General features: G+C 34.7%; 2 protein-coding genes across 10 annotated transcripts in view; both read left to right on the plus strand.

The window, feature by feature from the left end:
- LOC135690589 (septin-7) overlaps positions 1 to 4,790 on the plus strand; it is a 29,842-nt gene extending 25,052 nt beyond the window's left edge. For 3 of the 9 annotated variants that reach the window (XR_010516655.2, XR_010516657.2, XR_010516658.2), the window contains 4 exons: positions 267 to 430; positions 1,805 to 1,943; positions 2,325 to 2,360; positions 3,556 to 4,790. Coding sequence is in view for 5 of the 9 variants with exons in the window: in XM_065208181.2 (XP_065064253.1) it covers positions 267 to 430; positions 1,805 to 1,925 (285 nt within the window). In the remaining 4 variants the exon portion in view is untranslated. The remainder of the gene's footprint in view (positions 1 to 266; positions 431 to 1,804; positions 1,944 to 2,324; positions 2,361 to 3,555) is intronic. The other 6 variants (XR_010516656.2, XM_065208181.2, XM_065208182.2 and 3 more) reach the window with 6 other exon arrangements.
- Positions 4,791 to 8,495: 3,705 nt separating this feature from the next.
- Positions 8,496 to 20,740, plus strand: LOC135690591 (DENN domain-containing protein 11). Its single transcript, XM_065208186.2, has 9 exons — positions 8,496 to 9,311; positions 10,847 to 10,946; positions 11,745 to 11,903; positions 12,222 to 12,363; positions 12,745 to 12,883; positions 14,209 to 14,334; positions 16,152 to 16,299; positions 16,855 to 16,911; positions 17,682 to 20,740. Exons 1-9 carry the CDS (start codon positions 9,080 to 9,082, stop codon positions 17,869 to 17,871), a joined length of 1,293 nt encoding a protein of 430 aa, XP_065064258.2. The 5' UTR covers positions 8,496 to 9,079; the 3' UTR covers positions 17,872 to 20,740.
- The last annotated feature ends 2,460 nt before the right edge of the window (positions 20,741 to 23,200 follow it).

The following is a 23,200-nucleotide window of genomic DNA, read 5'->3' on the forward strand; positions in this document are numbered from 1 at the left end:
TTGTTGCGCCCTTTGCAGCTTCCTAAAGCGGCAAAGTTGCTCTGGCATTTGCACCACATATGGTATTAAGTCAAGGCATCATGTGGTAATTATCTGGGCAGTTGTTTGTGCTCTTTCTCTGTTGTTGAGAACTTTATGAAGTAATTTTGTTTATTTTGTTTAGAAATAGCATTTTTTTCGCCTACTATCAATGTGAGTGGCTCCTCAAGACTCCATTTTTGAAACTGTGCTGCTGGACGTCTAACGTGTTGACTTCTTATATTCAGTTTAATCGAAAGTACGAAATCACAGCACGTGGTCTGGAACAACAGACAAAAGAGATCGAGGAAAAGAAGAAGCTGCTTGAAAGAGAACGAGAGGAGTTCGAAAGCCATTACAACCTGCAAGATGGACTCAACAATTCCAGGTCCTCCAGTAAATCTTCTTTGAAGTAAGTTGTAAAATGCAAGGGCTGGGGCGAGTGACGTAAGCAAACGCCTTCATGTCAAGGTCAGCCTAGGAAATTTAAAAAAGGGATTAGGAAAATCCTACCAATAAATTCAATCTTTACATATTTGTCAACTTTGGAAACATGTTGATATTTTTCAGTCTATAAATTTTATTTCAATTTTAGAATTAGCCATATTTATTAGCTATCTTTATTGGTTGATCTTGACATGTCGTCTTAGTGTCCCTGTCTGCGAATTTAGTGAATGTCACCTTCCTCAAACCCTTGCATATAACCACTAAATTATAAAGCACTTGGCGTCTACATTAAATTTAAATAGCTCAAATTATTCGCACTTCAAGCACTTAAATTAAATTAAATAAATTAAGCATTCACCATCCACGCATAAATTTCATTAAAATTACACGCTTAACACTAATAATGAATTAAACCTAACTATATTCATATGAATCTAATTTTCAATAAATTTTCATACAGAAAATTGCATGCAATTTGTAAATGTAATTTTTGTTTCGTTTTGTTTTAACACGCACATTTTAAAGTCAAAACTAGCTTAATTTGCAGATAAATGCACATTAAAGCTTAATTTCTAATGCCAATTAGGTAGGTTGTCATCAATCGATGATTTGCAACATGGGGTACGGGGCAGGATTGAAACGGTGTAAGGGACGGGATGGGTAGATAATGGAAGGTGGGTAATGGAAGGTGGTGCGTAATGTAGGGTGATTGACGGAAAGGAGATAGGTAACAGAAGGGGTGGGTAATGGAATAGAGTGGTTAACGAAAGGAAGATGGGTAATGTAAAGAAGATTTGTAGAATACCAACTTTCAAATGCTGACGCAAATACATAAACGCATTCACTTTAATATTAAGTCGCCAGATATTTTAATTTCTGCCCTGTCTGTGGAACATTTGCTCCAGACTGATTTGTTGGCCTAGCATTTCAAAATGGTGATTTTTAAGCGTATTTACGATTGCATAGCTTGCTTAAACATCTAAAACGTTGCAGCATTGCAATTAACTGCTGCTTAGGAATTTCAGAAGGAATTGCTTTCGTAGCATGAAAAACACCATCTACCTAGAATAGTGTAATTCAAGAGTGTTTTGTGGATGGTGTATCAACTGAAGGAAATAATGAAATCGCTGCTCCGTATCTTGTCTTGAGCATCTAGTACTTGAACCTCGTCTTGTAATTTATTTTTTGAGTCTCGACCTCAAAAAGAGGCACAGGAATGCTGGCTACCGCAAACGTAACTATGTCTTGTGAGGAGGAGTGTTTTGCAGACTGGCAACGTTATAACGCTCTGATGATTGATTGTGTTGTTTGATTTAATTGGCAATGTTTCCTTCTTTAGTTCATGTCCAAAGTTCGGCTCGTTGAGGCGCAATAAATCAGGCAGTGATAAAAATAGTAATGGTGTGTCTCGTAGCTCCTCTTTGAAATGGAGCTTTGGAAGAAGAAATAAAAACAGTTAAATTTAAAGATTATAAAAGGTAAAAAATAGAATATGCATTTCTGATCATAAAATGCACTTTCGTTGTTTGAATTTACTTGAAAGATTCTTGCAAATTTCTTAAATTAGAAGTTTTTTTCAAACGCTAAACATTCACCCAACAGAACAGATGATTAAAACGCAAAAATTCCTAATTCACTAACCCTGCACGTTGCACTTCAGTCGAGCTATTTTGAGATTTTACTTAAAATGTTTTTTACAGCAACACGTTTATGCCCTCCTTCATCCTCACCATTGTTTCTTCATTATTGGCACGTTGTTTATTTTTTATCGTCTTGATTATAGAATCAGCCTAGATTAGAAATAACTAGATTAGTTAAAGACAAAATAAGTGGATGTTTATCTTTCTTCACTATTAAAGGAAGTCAAGCCTACACAAAACTGCCAAATATTCCCCGTGAGTATCTCGAATTATGAGAAATCAGCCTCTGATTACGTAGACATCTCTTTGCTTTCCTTCCCAAGATCCTTCCTTTCTCGTGGTGGGTGTTATTTTGGCAATATCGTTCGATGTCTTCTCTGTCTTAAAAACTTGCAGAAATGCCTTACTGCTGATTTGATTTAAACAAAACAAGTTCAGCTTCCTTTAGTTTTATTACTAAGAAGAATTATTTCTACAATCAATTGATCCGAGTCTGAAAAGTGTTAGTTCTTCCTCCGGACAATTTTCCGAAGCTTAGGAAACCTTCCTCATAAAACAAAGAAAATAAGACGGTATTTAGGCGTGGCACTTTCATTTATTTGATTTTATCGGCCTTTCTCACCGAACATTTAGCCGCCATGTTTTCCTTTGCCCCCCAACACCTATAATTGCCAAACCGTTGAGTTTTTCTTCCATTAAATCGATTATCTTAGCACGTGTGAGCCTCAATTCAAATGTCAAAGCAAGTTAAATCGGCTTAAATCCCATTGAGCGTTTATATAGAAACCTTTTTTATCGATAAGAGATGCTTTGCAAAATTGCTGACTAGATCAACTGATCAACATTGGTTGTATTTCGGTGAGGCTTAAAAGGTAAATCAAGGAAAGCGTTTTCTCTTTCAGGCAGATAAGACGAAACATGAACACCCACTTTCATAATATCAGTCTATAAACTCACGAAATGTATAATTCTAGTCAATTAACAATCTTTCACTTAAATCTAAGTTCATTTAATACGCAATCTTTGCGTCACTAACCAACTAACACCTTGCAATGATTTAAAATGCAATTGATGTTGTGATTTTTGATTGATCTTATGAATGCCATTCATAATTATCGTCATGATTTATGATCCTTTGAAACATTCGCCTGTCTGGCCTTGATTTTGTGCCAAATTAGTTGTTGCGAATAATTGAAATCAATATTTGTTTTTTTTATTCATTATCGATAATTAACTCTAAAAATTGTTACAAATTTTGATAACTTGGCTTTGCGCGGTGATATTGTTTTTTATAAAGTCATCCACATAAATCCATTTATCTTAAAAATCGTCATTTTATTTATAAGAAATTAAGGCATTTTTTTCTGGTGGTTGTAACTTTATGGAAGTTTGCACCCGATTCAAGCGATTGTCATGATCTTTAAATGCTTAATTTCTTCAACATCTGTAGGGAGGACATGAAAAAAGACAAAAAGAAAGGAAAGAAGTCGCATTTGTTTTAATGCTTGCATGGAAAATAAAGTCTTCAATACGTTTAGTACCAGGAAACGAGGCTCGTCACAACATACATGAAGCAGTCTACAATAATACCCAAACGTATCATATAAAGATTGGTAAGACGAAGATATGGACGAAATGAAATGAATTCTTCTGTTAAGATTGTTGTATCGTAGTACTATGTTAAAATGTGCCATTTTTGTCCGTCGACAGTTTTCCAGATCTCACCTTATGCTCTATGCTTAAACGTGACAGTCCTTTGATAAACATAGATGTGAATGCTGCCATGTCAATCTTAACTGTTTAGGTTGTTCTGTTAATGTGACCCAGCTCCTCAAGAAATTTCCCATTCAAGGCCATCTCTGCTCAAAGCTTTTTTCTAGAGGATAGGTTGAATTTAGATTTGGGTAGCTGGATCCAAGCAAGCTTATAGAACGGCTTAAAATAGCACGAAATTAAATTACCCTCTTCGTGGTAGCTATCAAAGCGCAAAGTACTCACGTGACGTCATATGCATTGTTTTGCTGATGTAAGTTACACAGAAGGCAATAGGCTGCAGCTGTCTGCAAACAGATAGGGATATAACCAATCCACACTAGTTTTAGTTTAATATCCATTCAAGAATATTGTGATAAGTGTCCTTCCAATTGGGCGATTGAATTTTCTGGAGAGCAATAAATCTGTTCCGGAGAAGTAAAGCTTGTGGTAACTTTGTTGAATGATATCATGTTAGCCATAACGTAAATGAAAGTTAACCACAGTCAGCATAATTTACTGGGTAAAACGCTTCTCAAACTATCACGATAGACGAACAAGAGCCTTCCACACCAGAATAGTGAGCAAAGAACCTTCAGAAACCAGCTTAGTCTTTAAGCTACAATTTTAAGTCAAGTCACTCAATGGTGACTCATGAAAGAGTGGATTCCAGATATTGAAGTAAGTTGCCAGTCTTAGAATGGAGTTGCTGTATTTGATGATGTAATGCAAGAGTAATTTAATCATAGGTCTATAACCTATAGGTCTATTTGTATCATCTATTTGTATAGCATGAAGGCTTCTCTTTACTGCTTGCGCAAAATGATCAAAAGTGTCATCTGTGTAATCATTATTATTATTATTATCATTACCTAGAATTCGTTTCAGTTGTTTTTGATTTAAATGAATATATGAATAAACTTGCAAAAGAGAGTGCTCAATTTTTTTTCTTTTCATTCCTTACCAACATCGGGATATAAATTTCTTGAGTGATGACGTCATAAAATTCTAGTTAGAATTTTTGAATTTGGATCCCATAACCTGAAAGAGTATAATGAATATGCATCAGTTAAATGTGTTACGAATTGGCTTAGATAAAATTTCACTATGTGCTGCCTGTCTGGCAATTTGCGAGGCGTGAAGACGGAAATCTCGTGTTTGGTCGTGTAATTCAATTTCTTGCGCATATATTTACTGCTTTATATGACCGTCGCTCTTGGTTTGTTAACTTTTAATGAAACATGGATTTTTTGTCAGGTAACAAAATTGCTTACACAGATGTGACAATCAGTGAAAGATAATTTGACGATCAGTGCAACGAGCAATAATGCAAAACTAGGTCAGCACAAGTTATATTATTTTTGGCACGGTAAATAGTAGTTTAGACAGCAGAAATTTAGGTCCTTCGCGTTCATTGCGCATCGAACAAATTTTGTACTTTGGCTGGAAAATTCGCAATTTTTCCAAGTTTTTCTATTGTCTATGACAAAATTCAAGGTCGATGAAATATGGAATCATTAAATTCCTTAGCTTCAAATTTTAGAGTTGCTATAATTTTAGACCAACTAGTCTTTCTTAGAAGTTGTTGATATCGAAAAACATTTTTTAGGGTTTATCGAAACTTCGGGGGGGGGGGGGGGGTACCTTAACATGTTTGAAGATACGGGACGTGCTATTATTTAGGGGTACCTTTTTTCTGAAAGGTGCGGATTTATCGGTATCAGTTTTTGAAATTTGTGTGAAACTATGGGTACCATTTGAAGGAACATGCAGAATTGAGGAAATATTGCAAAATTATTAGAATGGAGATTTAGCATTAACAAAATGAATGACCAGTTAGAAATAAAACTATGAAATTTGTGTAATATTGAGATTTTGGGGCATAGAACACGTAAAATTTGTTTAATGATTTTTTATTTGCTTTAAAAATGTTATTTGCTTTGCGGAATTATGGGCATAGTTTTATCATGTTTGCGGAATTATGGGTCACATTTTTTCAGACATTTGCGGAATCGTGGGTCCAAATTTTTAACCAAAATGGCACGTCCCCCGTCAAAAATTAGGCTTAGTTTACGCCCCGAGATCGAAACTTTACTGAAATCCGTGAGCAAATGTTATGATGATTTTTTTACTATAAGTCTTCGTTCCTTTATACGAATCAGTTTACTTCAAATTTTGACACCCAGTGTTTTAGTATTCAGGGTTTTCAAATGCAAAATGAATTCAGCGGAAGATTCCAAGGTCTTGATTGCCGAAACCCTGTTGTAGTTGGGTTCATCAACTTGTTCTTCCTGCTGTGATCAAAGAGGATTATCTCATTCCAGAAGAAAACTTCAGCAATTGTCAGCTAATTTACAGTCTTTTGTAGTGGTAAAGTCAGCGTTAGTGACACCAAAGCCACCCCCTCCTTACGATTTATTGTCGGCAAGCTATCTGCAGTAATCTTTCCTCACAGAAAAAGAACAATCAATTTTCGTGTTCTTCTGGCCTTGTAACTAATCCAAGCTAGAATATGAGTACAGAATAGTAAGAGAAGCCTGGAAAGAACGAACATTGAGCAAAAGTCATCGCAACGCAGTTTTAAGATATTCAAATTCAATAGTTCGTTTGTTATTTGCTCTCTTATATAGTTATTAAATACGTAGCCAGTAACTTGGCTAGTGAGCTACTTAGATAGTTCGTGAGTTCGTTAGTTCGTGAGTTTATTTGTTTGTTTGTTTGTTTGTTTGTGAGTTAGTTAATTAGTTAGTTGATTAGTTAGTTAGTTAATTGGTTCGTTTGTTAGTTAGTTAGTTAGCTAGCTAGTAAGTTAGGTAGGTAGTTAGGTAGTTAGTTTTTTAGTTAGTTAGTTGATTAACTAGTTTATTTAATTAGTGACTTTGCTAGTTAGTTAGCTAATCAGTTAATAGGTTCGTTTGTTACTTAGTTAGTAAGTTACTTAGTTAGTGGCAAAGGGAGGGCAAGACAGAAACAAAATCTGCAAGAAGCATAACGTAACTTAAGCAAATATGAGTCATATTAATAGGAACATTTTTCTTTAATTATGGATAAAGATGCCAGTGAAACGAAGTATTCAACGTGTTGTGCATAGAGTTGGCTAGCCTGCATCACAGACCAAAAACTTCCGTGAAGTGTATGGTCTGTGATGCAGGCTAAGAGTTGGCTTCGTAGACGAGAAGCAAACAAAATATTCGCTTACGAAGAGTTTGACCAGGATATGCACACTTAATTATTTGTGAAAGAATGACATTGCTTAAAATAAAGTTTTATTGTAAGCGAGAGTATATTTGGATATCGAATCTCCTACTTCCAAATGTAATTAAATACACTGCATAATTGAATCAAACCTGATGTTTTACGTGGTGTCCTCCTTCACAGCATTCCGTTTTCGTACGAAATTGAGCCAAAACAGTCTTTCAGCCACACCCCAACGCAGTGAACATGACTTTCTATTTTCGCCTTTCTCCACTCTTTCTTAATCGATTTATCATTTTCCTTACAGTGACTGGTTATTCTGCCCCTTACTTTACTAGCCATATTTAAATAAAATTAAACAAGCTTTTGTATTGGAAACTTTGAACATGAAATGCGGAATAGCTTCCTTTGTTGTATGTATGTGTCCGCCTTTTTGTGTTTGTGCAATCTTAAAATAATGGAATGGTTATTATAAGACTTTATACATTTAGAAAAACCCCAAATGCAAAATATTTGCGTTGTCCTGTAACTTCATCAAGGATTTGACTTCTTAAAATCTAACTTAAAATTAAAGGGCGGACACTGCTGACCCCACACAACTTTAGGCCGTTAGATTCTTTAAGACTTTCTGTTCACCTACCCTGGGTACTAGACTCACTATATAAAGTGAGTCTGGTACCCAGGGTACTGTTCACCTAAAACCCTTGTCAAAGAAACCAACTGTATGAAAACAAAACCTTCCGGGTAAAATTCAATCTAAAAACAAAGCTATATGATTTAAAGAACGATATTTTTATTCAAATACTAATAAGCAAAGCAAATTTTCCATGTCTCTAAGTTTTCAACAAATCTTCCACATGCGAATAAAACAATAGTGATTTCAAAATCTCCTTGACTTTGTGATGTACTGTCCTAAATTCAAAGTGCTATCCCCCAAGTACTGCAGAAAATGATTTTGACATACAAACCAGTCGATAACTTCCCCATTGCCTAAAGAAATATCTATTAAAGTTGGGGTTGTGTTTGTAGTAAGTGCCTTTTACTGATAATTGCATTAAACTTAACCTTCGACTCCGTTTGCAGTAAATTTTTATTTCCTTGTGTATTTTGAATTAATTTCCATCTTCTTTGCCCTCAATGAAATCATTGAAAATTTTATCTTGTTTGTAACTTATGCATGTTTTTCCTCTCAGTTGCGTCATCGTCAGAAACATGTCCTTTTTGAATCTCAATTGCGTAATTGAATTTCTACTAGTAGAAGTTTTTAAATTCTACAGCAAGACAGAATGACTATTGGTTTCAGCTCTGAGTTTTACGCTTAATGACATCATCAAGCAGCTGTTCCAACAATTTCATAATATTTTATCAAAACTGTAAATAATTGCCGATTCTCATCACCGTCAGTGCCATGAAACTTCCTGAAATTTGCAGACGTTGATAATAGGTGAGCTTTTCGTGGCCTGGGGATTATCTGCGGCTATTTATACACTGTTTCTCAAAATAAAGCAATATTTTCTTTCATTTAAAAGTATCTTCAGAACTCATGCCAATGCAGTAGACTCTAGTTACTGTGTCACACAAAAAATTAGCTTGAAAATTTGCGATGGTTAACAGAGTATGACTGTAATTTTGCGTATTAAGATCAAAATTCTGGTAGACTTTAACTGGTAGAGTGTGACGGGAAGCGGAGTCGACTGCATTTCTTTATCTCTATGCGGTCCTCCTCTGATTCTGGTAAATTTTTATTTCAAGGCGGTCGGAGCAAATGTTTTGTAGAAGGCAGCGGGAAAACTAAGTTCCTTTAATCAGGTAAAATTTCAGCAATCAAGTTTCTGTAATGAAAATCACTTACAAAATGATAATGACAGGGTTATCTTTATTTTTTCTAAAAGCCAAAGTTTTCTTTGTTTTAAGGAGATTTACTTCCTAGTGGAAACACCTTAGTGTTATTGTTAGACCCCCGTCTTTGCGCCTTCGTAGAGGTCGTTCTGACAATCAAAACATTCAGACGTGATTTCTGTCCGAAGATGTCGGACGTTGCAGTTCTTGTAGAAGAAGATGAGCTGGAAAGAGAGAAGATGAACGGTATGCTCATCAATGTTGCACCTTTGCATGGCATAGAGAATGTTGGATTTGAGAGTGAAGTATCTGAAAATGCATCGAAAGTTGGAGCAAGCAGGCAAGACACGGCCCGAAATGATGATGAGCAAACAGATTTCATCATGGCATTGTTTGTTGTCGTTTTTGATACACGACATGGTAAATATAATTAGATACGTTATTCGAAAGAGTTAGACTAATTGGTATTAAATCGCCTTCAGGAAGAAGCTGCTCACTTAATTTCATATCAACTGTTCTTAATTCTTCTTGTTGATGGTCGTAAATGTATCAAGTTCATGTTTTTCAGCTCCCGATTTCAGCAAAAATATACGACATTTTATATCATTTGCCTAAAACAACCCTTACATCCTAGCCAAGGCAAACAGATCTGGTCTGTTATTATATTAGTAATGTTCCTATCAGAATCTGAAAAATAACATGTTAGAGTTCCCACAATTTTGTTTCGTTTGGTTAATGTTGCAATAAATGATAACGGATAGTCATTAAAGCTCTTTGTATTATTTATGAATGACTTGCCAGTATAGAATGTTTCAAATAAAAGAAGCCGAAGGTTATAGACGCCCAAAACATGTAAAGATAAGCAGATGAGTGAAAGGTTTTTACGTATCAAAACATCTGATAAGAACGTACAGAAGCAAAACTTACACACAGAAGCTAGGGGGTTGGTTAGAATTTGAGAAAAAAGCAAAAGAATATTCTGTAACTCTGCAAAACTCTGCAACACTACCAAACTTTAGCCCACTATTGTAGTAAAGAAACCTGAATAGAAAAGATTTTCTAGGGCTAGGGCTGAAATTAAAACCAAGCAAATGTTTTCCTCTTTGCTTTCTATAACTGACAATATTGCAATGGAGCATAAAGAAAGTCAGGTCCTTTCAACTCTCTTAATAACTTTCATTCAATTAACATGGTCAAAAGGCATAAAACCACATGAAAAGCTGCTTGAAAAACATGGATTAAGTATTCATTTTGACTGTTGCCAACACAAGGGAAGTCACTCCCCTGTGCTTCTTAAACTGACTTTTGCTCACCTACTCTTCCATCTAGGCTTATGTGGATTGATGATAATATTATATCAGCATCCTCCCCTCTTTTGATGCAAAAAAGATATAAAATGTTCTGAAGAAGCATACAACCCTTCATCTTTCAAGGTTCTTTGTCCCAATGCATCAATATTCACATGATTAAATCTATAACAAACTCACCTTTAATCTCAGGTGAAGCCCTCTTTCAAACATTATTTCTGTCCTTTTCTCTTATGATAATAGACCTGCCTTTAATTGTGAAATTTAGTCCTTTAATCCAAGTTTTAGGCTAATGGTATTATCAACCAACAGTTCACTACATAAACTTCTGGATATTCTTACCATTTAGCTTTTTCTAAAGCTCATTCAGCTATAGGGGGTATGCCTTTGTTCATATGAAATGAGACAATATTAAAAGGAACTGATAATACAGATACAGTTGCCCTTCTGGTATTCAAACGTTATTAGCAGTTTGTTCCTCATCATAAATGTACTTATAGAAGGTTGTAAATATTGAGAAAAATCTATGATGTTGGGCTTTTTTGCAGTTTCAAGCATTTATATTTTCCTCATAGTCAGTGATTGCTTTAGAGATGGTTTTATGATATACCTGGTATATTACTGTTTTTTATAATTTTTTCATTCCAGGAAATGAAATTGAATGGCATATACCAGACTGCATTGATCTTGAAGGGGTTGAATTTAAAGCATTGGTCAGTGGTTCACACACTGTCTCTCAAGATTTTGTGTAAGGTTTCTCTAAATACTTTAAAGCCAATTTAGATTTTGGTGCCACTAAATTTGAATCTGAACCAATCAATTGTGTCATTCTTCCTCTCATGTTACCTTTGATTCACATGTGGATATAAATTTTCTGCTTACTTTTGGTTATTATCCAGCGTTTATGTTTCCAAAGAGTGTCAAGCCAAAAGTACTTCAGTATGCAATGTTATTTTGTTTCATTTCATATTTGTAAACCATTAGTTTTCTTCTTCTTCTTATTTAATGCCAAGTTTTGACATGTAATGTTTGAGATCTCCTCACCTACTTATTTCCAGTTTATACACATGCTCAATTACTTAAGCAAAAAGAGAATTTCCACGCATTTCCTTAACATAAACAACTTAAGAAATGGAGTTTGTGCACTAGTTAAGAACATTTAACATTTGCCTATTCAATTACCCATCTTTAAGCTAGATTTTATTAGCGTACACTCATTTTTTCACAAGAAACAAAGGTTGATGTTGAGTACTCCAGTTTCTTAATGTTCTGGAAATTTCAATACTCATTGTTTCTCAAGAGTTTCTTAATTATGATGTCATGAATGATGTTATGAAATGTTTCTGACCTTTTCTGATGCTGTATTTAGATGTCTGAACAGTTTCTTGATTTTTTTTGCTTCGAGTACTGAAGTTTCTTAATTTTTTTTACTGTCCAGTACTCGTTTCTTATAGACAGTTTCTTTTTAAAAAATGGGTGTATATTACTTGGAAGTGAATTCATTTTGGAAACATTTGCTGTTATTAATTCATATTTTCCAATCCAGGTATTTTAAACATAGAGGATTTTATGGAGTTAGCTGCTTTGGAAAAATGTCTGTTGCTAACAAAGAAGAAAGACATGCAAGAATGAAATCAGTTGGTGTTATTTGTAAAGACTACACATCACTACATGAACACATGTCATTCTTGGAAGAACAAGTTAGGTATGCTTTTAATGCCCTTTATCAGTTTATTGTTTCTTGCTGTTCAAAATTTTTCTTATATCACATTCTAGAGCCAATATTTCGGTTAAATAACTAGTTTTTAATATTTTAGTTATTAGCCAAAATATTAGATTTTTTACCTCTCCTGCAGTGTAAATTATGCCAAGAAAAGAGTTACAGAAATTACAAAGACTATTTCTCTGCTTTCATACTGTGTGTCAGCTTAAACTTTGAGTCCTCCCTTGAACACCATGTTTTTTGTACCATTGTGTATTTATTTCCATGGATTTTTGTTTCATTAAGCATTGTTTTTTCAAGGCAACAACTCACAAGACCAGCAAGTTACAAAGAGCTGGTTGATTATTATAATGAATTTCGACAGTGTCCTCATAAAAACAATACTACAGTGTTATTGGAAAGAAACCATTTACATGCTGTAGATGAACTGCCAATTTTAAAGGTAAGGGACAGAGCAATTGTGTTATAAAAATTTATTACGAAAATAACCAAAAAATAGAGATGCCATGTGAAGGTTTTTATACTTGTGTGTTTTTCAAAGCTCTGATTGACTAAAATTTATATGTTACCAACTGGACTTTTGCTCATTTTTGCCAGTCATCAATTGTCTCTTCTGAGTTTTAAGCAAGTGAGCCAAGCAATAGCTTTTGTTGAAATTTGCTTTAGAAAGCAGTTGGGGTAGGAAGCAGTTTTGGGGGGTAATTACCTCTTATTTGGGTCAAACCATAGTGTAAATTTTTGAATGAATACTTGAATTTTTTAAGCACAAATTGTGAACTATATCGTATCATTTTGATTGTAATCAGCACCTCTCTTTTTACAGATAACACATCCAGCTGGATGTTTTAGTCAATTTATAAAATATTTTGGAGAGAAAATTTTTATTCTTTGGAAACTGATTTTGCTGCAAAGTAGGATTCTGTTTTTTGCACCTCCTCCTGCTGGGATATCGTCATATAGAGGTGAATATGTCTTATGTTTATTTTGAAACATGATTTGAATATCCATGCACCCTTAACATTCATCCACAATAAAGATCTTAGGAACTTGTTTTTCAAAGTAATTGCTACAGTCTTTATCACTGTAGCCCTACCATATTGATGATCTTAAAAGTAATTGATGTCATATAGGCAGACTTGTATATTTTTGTAGAACAATACGGTACTATGTTCTCTAATGAAATCATCAGGCTTAATGTACAGTGAATGTAATTTTCACAGAATCGTTGATTGGTGACAAAGAAAACATCTTTTCCTAACATTAAAGGCCTTTTTGATTTAAGAATTGCATGTTGCTTGACATTTGTATGCGTATTGAGCAGGGTTGCCAGGCGCATGCGTAAGTTTTAAGCCAAATCGTTGTCCGAAAAAAGCCAAAATAAGCCAAATTTGTTCTGCTCCGAAAAAGCCAATAAAAAGACAAAAAAGCCAATTAAATATCTAAGAAGGCAAATTCATTTAATTTGGTGGATTGCCTCGAGGGCCGTATCGTGTAAATTCAATCAAAAAAAATTTAGCCAGGGCGCAGACTGCATTATATTGTTTTAAAAATATTATTGTTACAAAGAAAGTTGATTGAACGACGCTTTTTAAATGATGTCTTGTTGCTATTAAAAATATTCCGGTGGAGGGGTGCAGGTTTCCTACCTCTTGAAAGCCGTTTCCCCAAGTTATGGAAATAGGAAAATTGAGAATATTGTTTTTGAGAATATTGAAAATATTGAGAATATTGAAAATATTGAGAATATTGAAAATTGTTTTCTTGGACATAAAAAAAGCCAAAATTAAGCCAAAAAGCCAAACTATTTTTCCAAATCCAAACAGCATTTAAAAAAGCCAAAATTGACATATTTGGCTTAAAAAAAGCCAAGTTGGCAACCCTGGTATTGAGTGGCAGATTAAAGGAGGGGGGCAACTAGGGGCAGTTGACCCTCCCTTGACGAGTTGAAGCAAGTCTTGCACCCCTTTTTTTGGAAATTGTGTGCCCCTTTTGAAGAATGAGAATCAGGTGAAAAAGAGTCTGAGACCAATAGATTAATTTGCTTCAAGGATTACCTAAAAGTTTTGTTGTTTATTCGGAAAATGGATCTGAAATTGTTGTATACAGCGCACTCTGGTCATCAATTCTTGAAAATTTTTCAGTGCCCCCACTACCAACTGCCCCTCGTTCAAATTTGCTCTGGATCCGCCCCTGTGCATCTCCACAACCAAGTGTACCTTCACTATATTGAATATTTCCTTTTATTGTTAACACCTCACTAATTTGCTGTGTTTCAATCATTTTCTAGTTTATTGTACCTGTCTTCTTGGGAGTCACGCAGTCCCATTCGTAGCTGACTGGAATCCAAATCCACTTTTCTCAATTAATGTCACAGACATACCAATGCTGACTTCGAAAGAGCAGTATGTAGCATGTAAGCAACCTATTCTACTTTTCTGAAATAATCTTTGGGTATTGGGAAACATTTCTTGTGGACAACATTCATGCTGGAAGGGTATACTTCGTGTTTCAGTACAATGCTTGGTCTTTTCATGACAGACAAAAATATGGTACATAATGGGAGTAGGAAATTCATTTTTGCTTTTAGGGGGCCTTTGTGGTAATTCTTTTGTGCTGGTAAGAGGGAAATTTGCAACTATAGTTGGATGCTTTAAAGTCAATGGCAAATGGAATCATGACCTCCAAATCCACCTCAAACGATTTTTTTCACGCTGTCACTTCTTTAGTTGCTATGAAATGCAAGATAAGAAAACGAAATAATTTTTCTACCCATCAGGTCAATTATAAACTTTTCTTTCATAATCCAAGTAAAATTGATAACAGCACAGAGACACATGTAAGCGATAAACAAATGGAAATGAGATTCATTTCACATAAAATTAAATTTATAATCAATGCTAAAGAAGATTAGCGTGTTGCGATAAACTTTACGGTTTTCAAGTCAACATTGAACAGTTGTTGGCAAAACTCGTAGACGATTTCAGTGTAGTTGTGAATTGTGAAGATTTTGGAGTTAAATTTTGCTTTTCCTTGCTTGTTTTGATGTCAATTTTTCTTTTGCACATTTAAATCTATTCATTGCTACAGGACGACGAGAATCTCCTACGGGCGTTAGTTTAGAAAAAATTGCCACCTTCTAGGGGCATCGGGAGTCTAAGAGCTGAACTTTAAGATGGTTTACTGTAATACATACGTGAAAAGGCCAGTCGAGACTCGCTGTTTTGTTGTTCTTTCCCCCTTACTCAACCTCAAACTTATGCATTTGAAATAGCCAATAGGGGAAACCTGGTATGGGGTGGTTTGGGGGCATGGTATGGCCTGGCAAAATACTATGAAAATGTTTTAAGGACGTGGCAGATACATCCTTCATGTCCTGTTGATGTTCTTATATCTGTCATATTATTGGCAAGTCCTAATATATTTCTGTCTTTGTCAAGTTTATCTTTTTTAGGTCTGCTGCAATAGACTTTTCAGGAGCCCTAGATAATTTTGACACTCCTCAGGGTATAAATATCGGTTAATGTCCAATTTAGTTTAACTTAATCTAGTTTATTGAAAACGTATGATTATAGTCGTTTTGACGACCTTCATGATCACGTTCACTTATTTTGGTTGCTAGGGAGTGCAACATAGAGAAACGCAGATATTTTTTAACATTAATTAAACTAACGTATCAGAAATAATGGTTTTATTTTTCTTTTTGAAATCTATTGATAATCAAATCAGAACACGTAAAACGTAATATTATTCAAAAGCCTTAGATAACCTTCTTTGCTGAGACAAAAGGTGACTGACTACGAGGAACAATTCACTCTTGCAAACAGCGTACAAGATTTTCACAAAACAAAAGGATTTCCAGGGATTTCCATAGAGAACAATATGATTTCCACCAAAGATTTTCATAGATTGATTTACCTCTCGATCTGGTGAGACGACCAGGGCCAGACTCGTTCCCATGATCAACAACATTGCACGTCGTTGCTCTACAACTGAGCTACCTATAGCATATATTCTTAAACTCGTTTCTTTCATTGATATATTTACTTCGCAAAACAGTAAACTTAAATTTATTACCGAGGCCTTTATTGCCTTAGGTGATTCAACAATTTCAACAATGAATCATGGCATTCGTTAGCGGTTTTATATAACTTATAAAATGACGACGCAGACATTTAACTGTAATATGGTATCAGCGTCTTACGATAATCGTTCTTTTCCTGTTTGTTTAAGGTACAACTGAAAAAATATTTGAGACCAAGACTGACGTTTATGATGCTTATATTGACAATCAAAATTTAAGGCTGAGTGAACGGCTGGCTTTGATCGGAAAAATAAACAATGGAGACAAGAAACGCTACCAACAGTTGTGTATGTACAGGTGGGTGTCTGAACAAGGAATAATTCAGTCATTTAATTGCGGAATTTGCCAGTGCATTTTATAATATTGCGGGGACACGATCAAAGAGAGCCAAAATATTTCAACATTTCCTTTTTTCAGTGCTGCTTCATAATTTAGATATTTTGTAAGATGTGAAGGCTCATAGCATAAGAATAAAAACAATTAAAACAAGATGGCCTACTTTTCAAGCATCCGCTAGAGAATATTTATGAAAAGGATTAATCGTTTTATACAAGCATACATGAGCTGTTCGTCTGACACTCTTTAGAGTATGAAACGTCAAGGTAATGATCGACTACTCCAAGCTAGGAAATGTACATACCGTGTTGTGGATCGAAATAGGCCAATCAGAAATGCAAAAACGTGGATGTTGTGGTATCCCAGTTACTGCCGCTTCCATGTTGAAAATTTTACCAATAAAAATCCAAAATTCAAAGTTTTTAAAATGTTTCCTGCCCCTCTTATCCGCCCAATTTGCTTGAATACTTTCTATTTCTTCAATTTATAAGTCTTGAAAACATATGATTGTTTTAGTGATGAAGAATTCGTGAGTGGAAAAGAGGTATATGATGATGAAACTTTATACACAAGGTGAGTCACTGCAATTGTACTTTGTAGGTTTAAATTTTTGATTTTTCAAGCTTTGAAATTCTTATGTTTGGCATAAGGATGGCCCGATTGACTGTTGACGAAATCCCCTTTTTGGAAATCCTTCAGGAACTTCACCAACTTTTCCACTAGAATCAATTTGGGTCAAAATCTAGTTTTTTGTTAAAAGTTCACTAAGGTAATCACCAGGAAGGCCTGGGTACTACTCGATATTCATAGTATTCAGAAGCCAATCTTTCAATGCCAGGTAGAAACGAATTAAATTTTGAAGGCTTGTATTTGCTACAGAAAACGAAATCATTAATAAATCTAATCGAATCGACTGTGAAAATTTAACTTCCTTATTCGAGTTCTATTTTTTATTGTAAATTCTATTTTGTTGTCAACTTCACTAAAATCACTTTTAAATTAGATTAAATAGGAGTTTGAAATAATCAGGGGAGAGGAGTCTTGGCCTAGTCAAAAGTTTTAAAAAACTAAGGGAGATAATAAACAAGGGGGGGGGGGGTGTTCAGTGTCTGAAATATTTGTAGAATAGATGTTGGCTCCCTCCACCTCCACCTTTAAGCAGAGGAAATAGCAATTCAATTGAGCGAATGATCCTGATGCATAAAACATAAATTTACATGAAATTATAAATTGAATTATATTAAATTGATACATAAAATACACTGAAACCTCGATACATCCCAAGTCTTTATCGAGTTTTATTTGTTTCTGAAACAGTCTTTAGATACATGATTTCTTTACAGATTCTTTGTAGAAGCAAACAACAGACTGTTCAAGGTTTTATACGAAATTGCCAGTCACGAGGATCGAACTTTAACGGCTGAAGCAGTTTATGAAATGGGACTGGATCCATACGGTGATCGATTGTTTATTGCTCTTATTGTCGATCTATACGATATACACGTCATCTTACCAAATGTCTCCTGTTGTTGATAACTAATGAATAACCATAATTATTCTCAACTATCATTTACTCATACACTCAATAGGCGGGTAGAGACACTCTGTCAAAATCAAGAGATGTCAAATAGGGGATTTATGTGACAAGTAAATTTTTCATTTGCAGTCATTTGTCACCACAGTTTCGGTTTTAAAGCATAATACCGTTTTGTTCTCGACCTTTTCATGCCTGTTGTAGACAAACTTATTTTCCAAAATGACTTTTGTCTCTTTGCTGTCCTCTACCACTCCCCTGATCATGCACCTCTAATGCAATACCCCCTTGCATTGATGCAAAGCCTTCAATGTATTTTAGCAAGTTCAGCCACCTCCTAAAATGGTTGCAAGATTCTCTTTGAAGGGGCATTCATCTTCTTTCACCCTGTCTTATCGCAATTCTTGCAGCAATCGAATTTTAAATGCTATAATTGCAATCTTTTGAAATCTATGCTTTCAGAATAACCTGAATATTTGTTTGTTAGCTGCATAAGTCTGATATGATTAATATACAGTCGAACCCCGTTAAGTCGTGCCCTAAATAAGCCAATCTTTTGCTTAGTTGGGTAATTTCCTTATCCACCCCTCCCCCTTTGAAGCTCTGACTTTTTTGTAAAGTTGAAACCTCGCCAACCTTTTTAGTATATTACACTGGTCCGAGGAATTCTTTCCTTCTTTCTTAGTGAAATATTTCTATTCGCCTTGTCCTTTCTTAACCCCAGTTTAAAATACTGAACAGCCCTTTAGCACAATAATTCCATAACCACAATTTATGTTTTGTACAAAGCCCTTGTAGTTATACTTGTTTATGTATTTTAGAATTAAGTAATTCGGGTAAGTAGATGATATTTGCACGTTTTAAACGTAAATCATTGTCTGAAAATTTAATTTGAATAATTTTAGTAAGTTTGTTTTACCGGTGGTTTTAAATTTCAATATTGATAATAGGTTTTGCGTAATAATAAGTATTTTTTGGCGTAAAGCTCGAAGTTGTAATGATGATTTCCAAACAATTATGTGAGGAGATTTATTGGCCTTTAAACATTTATTTTTAATGTATTCCTTTTTATCATTTAAAGCTTAAAATATAACACAACGTTTTTCACAGATATAATGTTTGAAATTTTTATCAAGTTTGAAAAAAGATGTAGAATTTGAGCGTATATACTGCTCTCAGCCAAAGGTATTCGATAACTTGATCTTCTCGGCCGAAAATATTGCGTTAACAAGACGTAAATAATTTTCAGGAAAATTAAACTGTTACCAACACAAATCCTCTCGAGTTTTTATGCACACTTTTATGCAAGCACTCAATAGAATGTTCTGCATCTTAGAGACCTCAGCATATTATAAATTTTATAGCATTCCTTTCGTATCCTTGCAAAATTTGTGCTTTTGAAATAATTTTCGAAATAACCGTTCACAGAGACAAATATCTCTTTTATTTTACCCCGCATAATATCAAATAGAAGCACGAAGTTTTCCCACGAATATTTATCGATCTTAGGGGAATTAACTGATTTGTTTATGTATTTCTGTCGATTTTGAAGAATATTTATAAGTTAGTATCTTTCAGATTAATATCAACGAGTATTTACTTAATAAAGGGTTAATATCAACGTCTATTATCAGTTGATTAATGTACTTTTCGCTGAATAAGATAATTTTCGCTATTTTGAAGTTAGGGAAAGTCAACAAAATTTTAAAATTGTCTGAAGCTGTATGGTAGGCAAAATTGCGATGGCTTTATCAAGCAGTCACGCTTCTTATCTTGAAAATGACGTTTTGTGTTGGGGAATGCTGTGGTGAGAAAAGTTTAAAACGGGAAGGCTTTCATGTAAATGAAATATTCGTTGATGTACTAAACAATCTTGAACTTTGTTGATAAGTAATAAATTGCAGTTAAGTAATGCATTCGTAATCATATTTCCTTTATGGAAGTTCACTGGAACTTATTTGGTATGCTCGCAAAATTACTTTCGGGAAACCCATATGAACCAGTAGCCATAGTTAATGAACCAGTAGTAAATACATGGTTAATATTTGTAATTATCTGATAAGAATTATAGAATATTGGTTAATCGTTTTTAAAAGTCTCTTTTATGAAAAATTATCTAAGAAACCACAATGAAGACAGAAGCAATGCTATGATGAATTCAAGCATCGATGTCGAAGCTACACCATCATAAAAGGCGATTCAGAAACGAGCAATGAAGAATTTCTTATTATCATATACCTCCTTTGCGGAAATGAATTGTTTATTCATTGTTTTATTCCTATAAGACGAAAAGTAACAAAAGTTGCACTGACGCACTTATGCAGCATGAAAACTAGTTGGAACAAGGATGCATTGTGAAGAATTGGCGCAAAAATCATGGTTGTGATAATGTCCTTATTGTTTTCGAGATGCAACAAAGCAGGGCACAGAAAAGTGCAAAGAAGTTACTTGGGTGTGTCCAAAGTCGTGAGATTTGGCCTGTGTCTCTAGTTCTGGTACAGATATGTGTGTTTAACAGATTGTTTACTGAAATGGCGAAACCTGTTTCTTTCTTTCATCTGTTTCTTCTAAATTTGGTACGCTTTAGGATGCAATTTCAACGATTCTTTGTTTTCGAAAGGAAGGCGCGAACGTTCATTCCGAAATTATTTAGTTCAACTGGATGGATAATATTGGAAAAAGCAAAGAATTTGTAAGTTATTGCGTTATGCACCTTGAAGAATTTTCTTTTCATTTATGGTATCTGGTAGCACCAAAGGCAGCAACAATTCGGTGCCATATACCTTTGATGCGCATCTGGTGTCATAGAGATCTTCACGCTTGTCTTTGAAGCATAACAGAAAAGATTATCAGGCAACTCCAGTTGCTCTGCCTATGCTGCATGGCACAGTTGTCTGAGGATCGAGTTAGATGCTAAAATGTGCGTTGCTGCCTAGAAATTTCCTATTCTTACACCACGCCGTTACAGCTTTGCCTATACGGTATCTCAAACCATTTGAAAGATTGTTAGAACATTAATTTTCATATGTATGATGTTATAAATAAACTTGGAATGTAGTGATCGTCGAAGGAATACACCAATTCGACTTACGACCTCGTTTTGGAAATTTATCCAAACTTAATTATACGATTTTTTTAAGCTCAGATTTGGTTTTATCGTCATAATTTTAGGCGGGATACCATCTTTCATATTGTTTGAGCTTGTATTTTAGATTTAACCGAGAAATGAAGTTTGAAAACTTGTAAGGGATTTGACCGCAAAAATCGTTCCGAGGGAAACTTTACCCCCCTATTCGCCAATCACCGTCAAATCCCTTATAGAGTTTTTATCTTTATGTCGTCATAAAATCAATATCGTGAGCATTATCATAATGAAAACTTACAAATAGACTAAAATTATTGCTGTCAATCCGAATCTGAAGTCAAAAATAATTGCTGTCAATCCGAAATTGGTGTATTCAAATTGCGCCCATCTGCTAAGAAGCATACAGCCAAAAACTTTGAAGTCTTTTCTCCAACGAGAACAACGAGGTAGAGTAACAAAAGGAAGAAATGGAAAACAAAGTGTAATAGGACCATAAAAATTTTAGTAGGGATGTAAAACAATTTGTGATCACATGATGAGTCCGGATGATCATATGATTGTGTTAAGATGTTCACGTTGTTTGGCCAATGTTGTCCTACGATTTTTATAATTTATATATGCATACATAATATTGATCACATAATAAAAAAGTTAGTGACAAAGTTGAGAATATTCTTTTGATTTGATTAGGTCTTTGAAATGGCTTGATCAATGTTTGTTATTGGTAAGGGATTCGTTGATTTCTATCAATAAGATTTTTTTTGGATTTATTGTTTGCATATTTTAGTCTTTGCAATCTTTGCAAAATTGAGTTTGCATGAAGAGCAAATTAAGTTTCTTTTTATTATCAAGAGCATCTTAAAATGGCTTTTAAAGAAGCAAACATTTTATAACATATTGGCTAAATGCTTTTTCGTCTGACATTCCTCAGAGCATAAAACGTCAGAATAAGGGTCCGAAAGAATACGATGATAAATATATACCCAGTTGTGGATCGAAATAGGCCAATCAGAAAAACGCAAGCCTAAGACCGGTATAGCTTACCAATCATTTATCTTTAGGCACGCGGCGCTGATTGGTCAACTATACCATATTAGATTAGATACTATATTAGAGTTTGGACTCGTTACTCATATTGAACAGAGTTTAATTAAATAGAGAGTTTTTTAGAAAGACTGAACATACTGTTAGCATTAAGATATATGCTTTATAATTTCATATCTTGCACTAAGGCTTAGCCAGTCGATTTTGTAATTCATACTTATGAACAGTGTGAGGAAATGTCATAAACTGTATTGACCTTAGTCTTTTCAATCAAAATAAAACTTTAAGCTACAAGTTAAAGAAAAAAATCCTGCTATAAACCATTTGCCAAAATAATAATCTATTGTAACATCAAGGCCAATGACAAATTAAAAGCAGCAATATACTGAAAATAAGCTGAAGTGAGAAAAAGACCTGAGAGAAAAAGATTGAGGACTCGTCTTTTTCAATTGAGTGTTACAAAATCTTTAGGCGCGACAGGAACCAAAAGGGGGGTGGGGTAGCAATCTACCTAAAAGAGCAAATCCCCGATCCCCTCCAAATTATAAAATGTGACGCCCTTGAGTTGATCTGCCTTGAAATTAAACGAAGCAAAGGCAAATCCTTTTATCTGATCAGCTGGTATCGACCACCTACCGGTGCAACAGATACCCCATCATTCGAAAATCTGCGTGAATTTCTCAAAAAACTTGACAGAGATAAAAAAGGTGATACAAATTGCGATTCAGAGGCTCTCCCCTAAACGCAAATGCAAAAAAAGCTACAATCTGTATATGCTGAATACCAAATAGAGCAATTGATTAAAGCTTATACGAGGGTAGCCATACGAAAGGGGGTGAATGAACAATCCCAAATAAGTCACTCCTTGATTGACCATTTCGCTACAAACAAATGGTTGACCATTACATGATTTACGCAATAAGGAAGGTAAATACACGGAGACTCGTTACCAAAAGAAACAATAACATTTTTGATAGTAGAAACACGGAAAACTATGATAAAACTGCCTTCCAACAAGACTCTAATGCCATTGATTGGGAGAGTTTTTTGAATCCCTTTCTCTAGGAACTTAGTAAGATGGCATCTGTGTTCCAAGAACTGTTTGAATCAGTTCTCGGCCTACATGCTCAAATTCGAAAACGAAAAAAAAACTGAATATGATCCGTGGCTCAGCTCACACATAAGGTGTCTGATAATGA

Source organism: Rhopilema esculentum, chromosome 4, assembly GCF_057945365.1.
Source record: "Rhopilema esculentum isolate cy_ngs chromosome 4, ASM5794536v1, whole genome shotgun sequence".
Taxonomy (NCBI): domain Eukaryota; kingdom Metazoa; phylum Cnidaria; class Scyphozoa; order Rhizostomeae; family Rhizostomatidae; genus Rhopilema; species Rhopilema esculentum.

Excerpts from the sequence above, each read along its gene's own strand:
- LOC135690591 (XM_065208186.2), top strand. The coding sequence starts at position 9,080 with ATGTCGGACGTTGCAGTTCTTGTAGAAGAAGATGAGCTGGAAAGAGAG. Across the intron at positions 12,364-12,744 it reads ATGAACTGCCAATTTTAAAG|ATAACACATCCAGCTGGATG; the intron begins GTAAGGGACAGA and ends CTCTTTTTACAG. Across the intron at positions 16,300-16,854 it reads CAACAGTTGTGTATGTACAG|TGATGAAGAATTCGTGAGTG; the intron begins GTGGGTGTCTGA and ends TGATTGTTTTAG.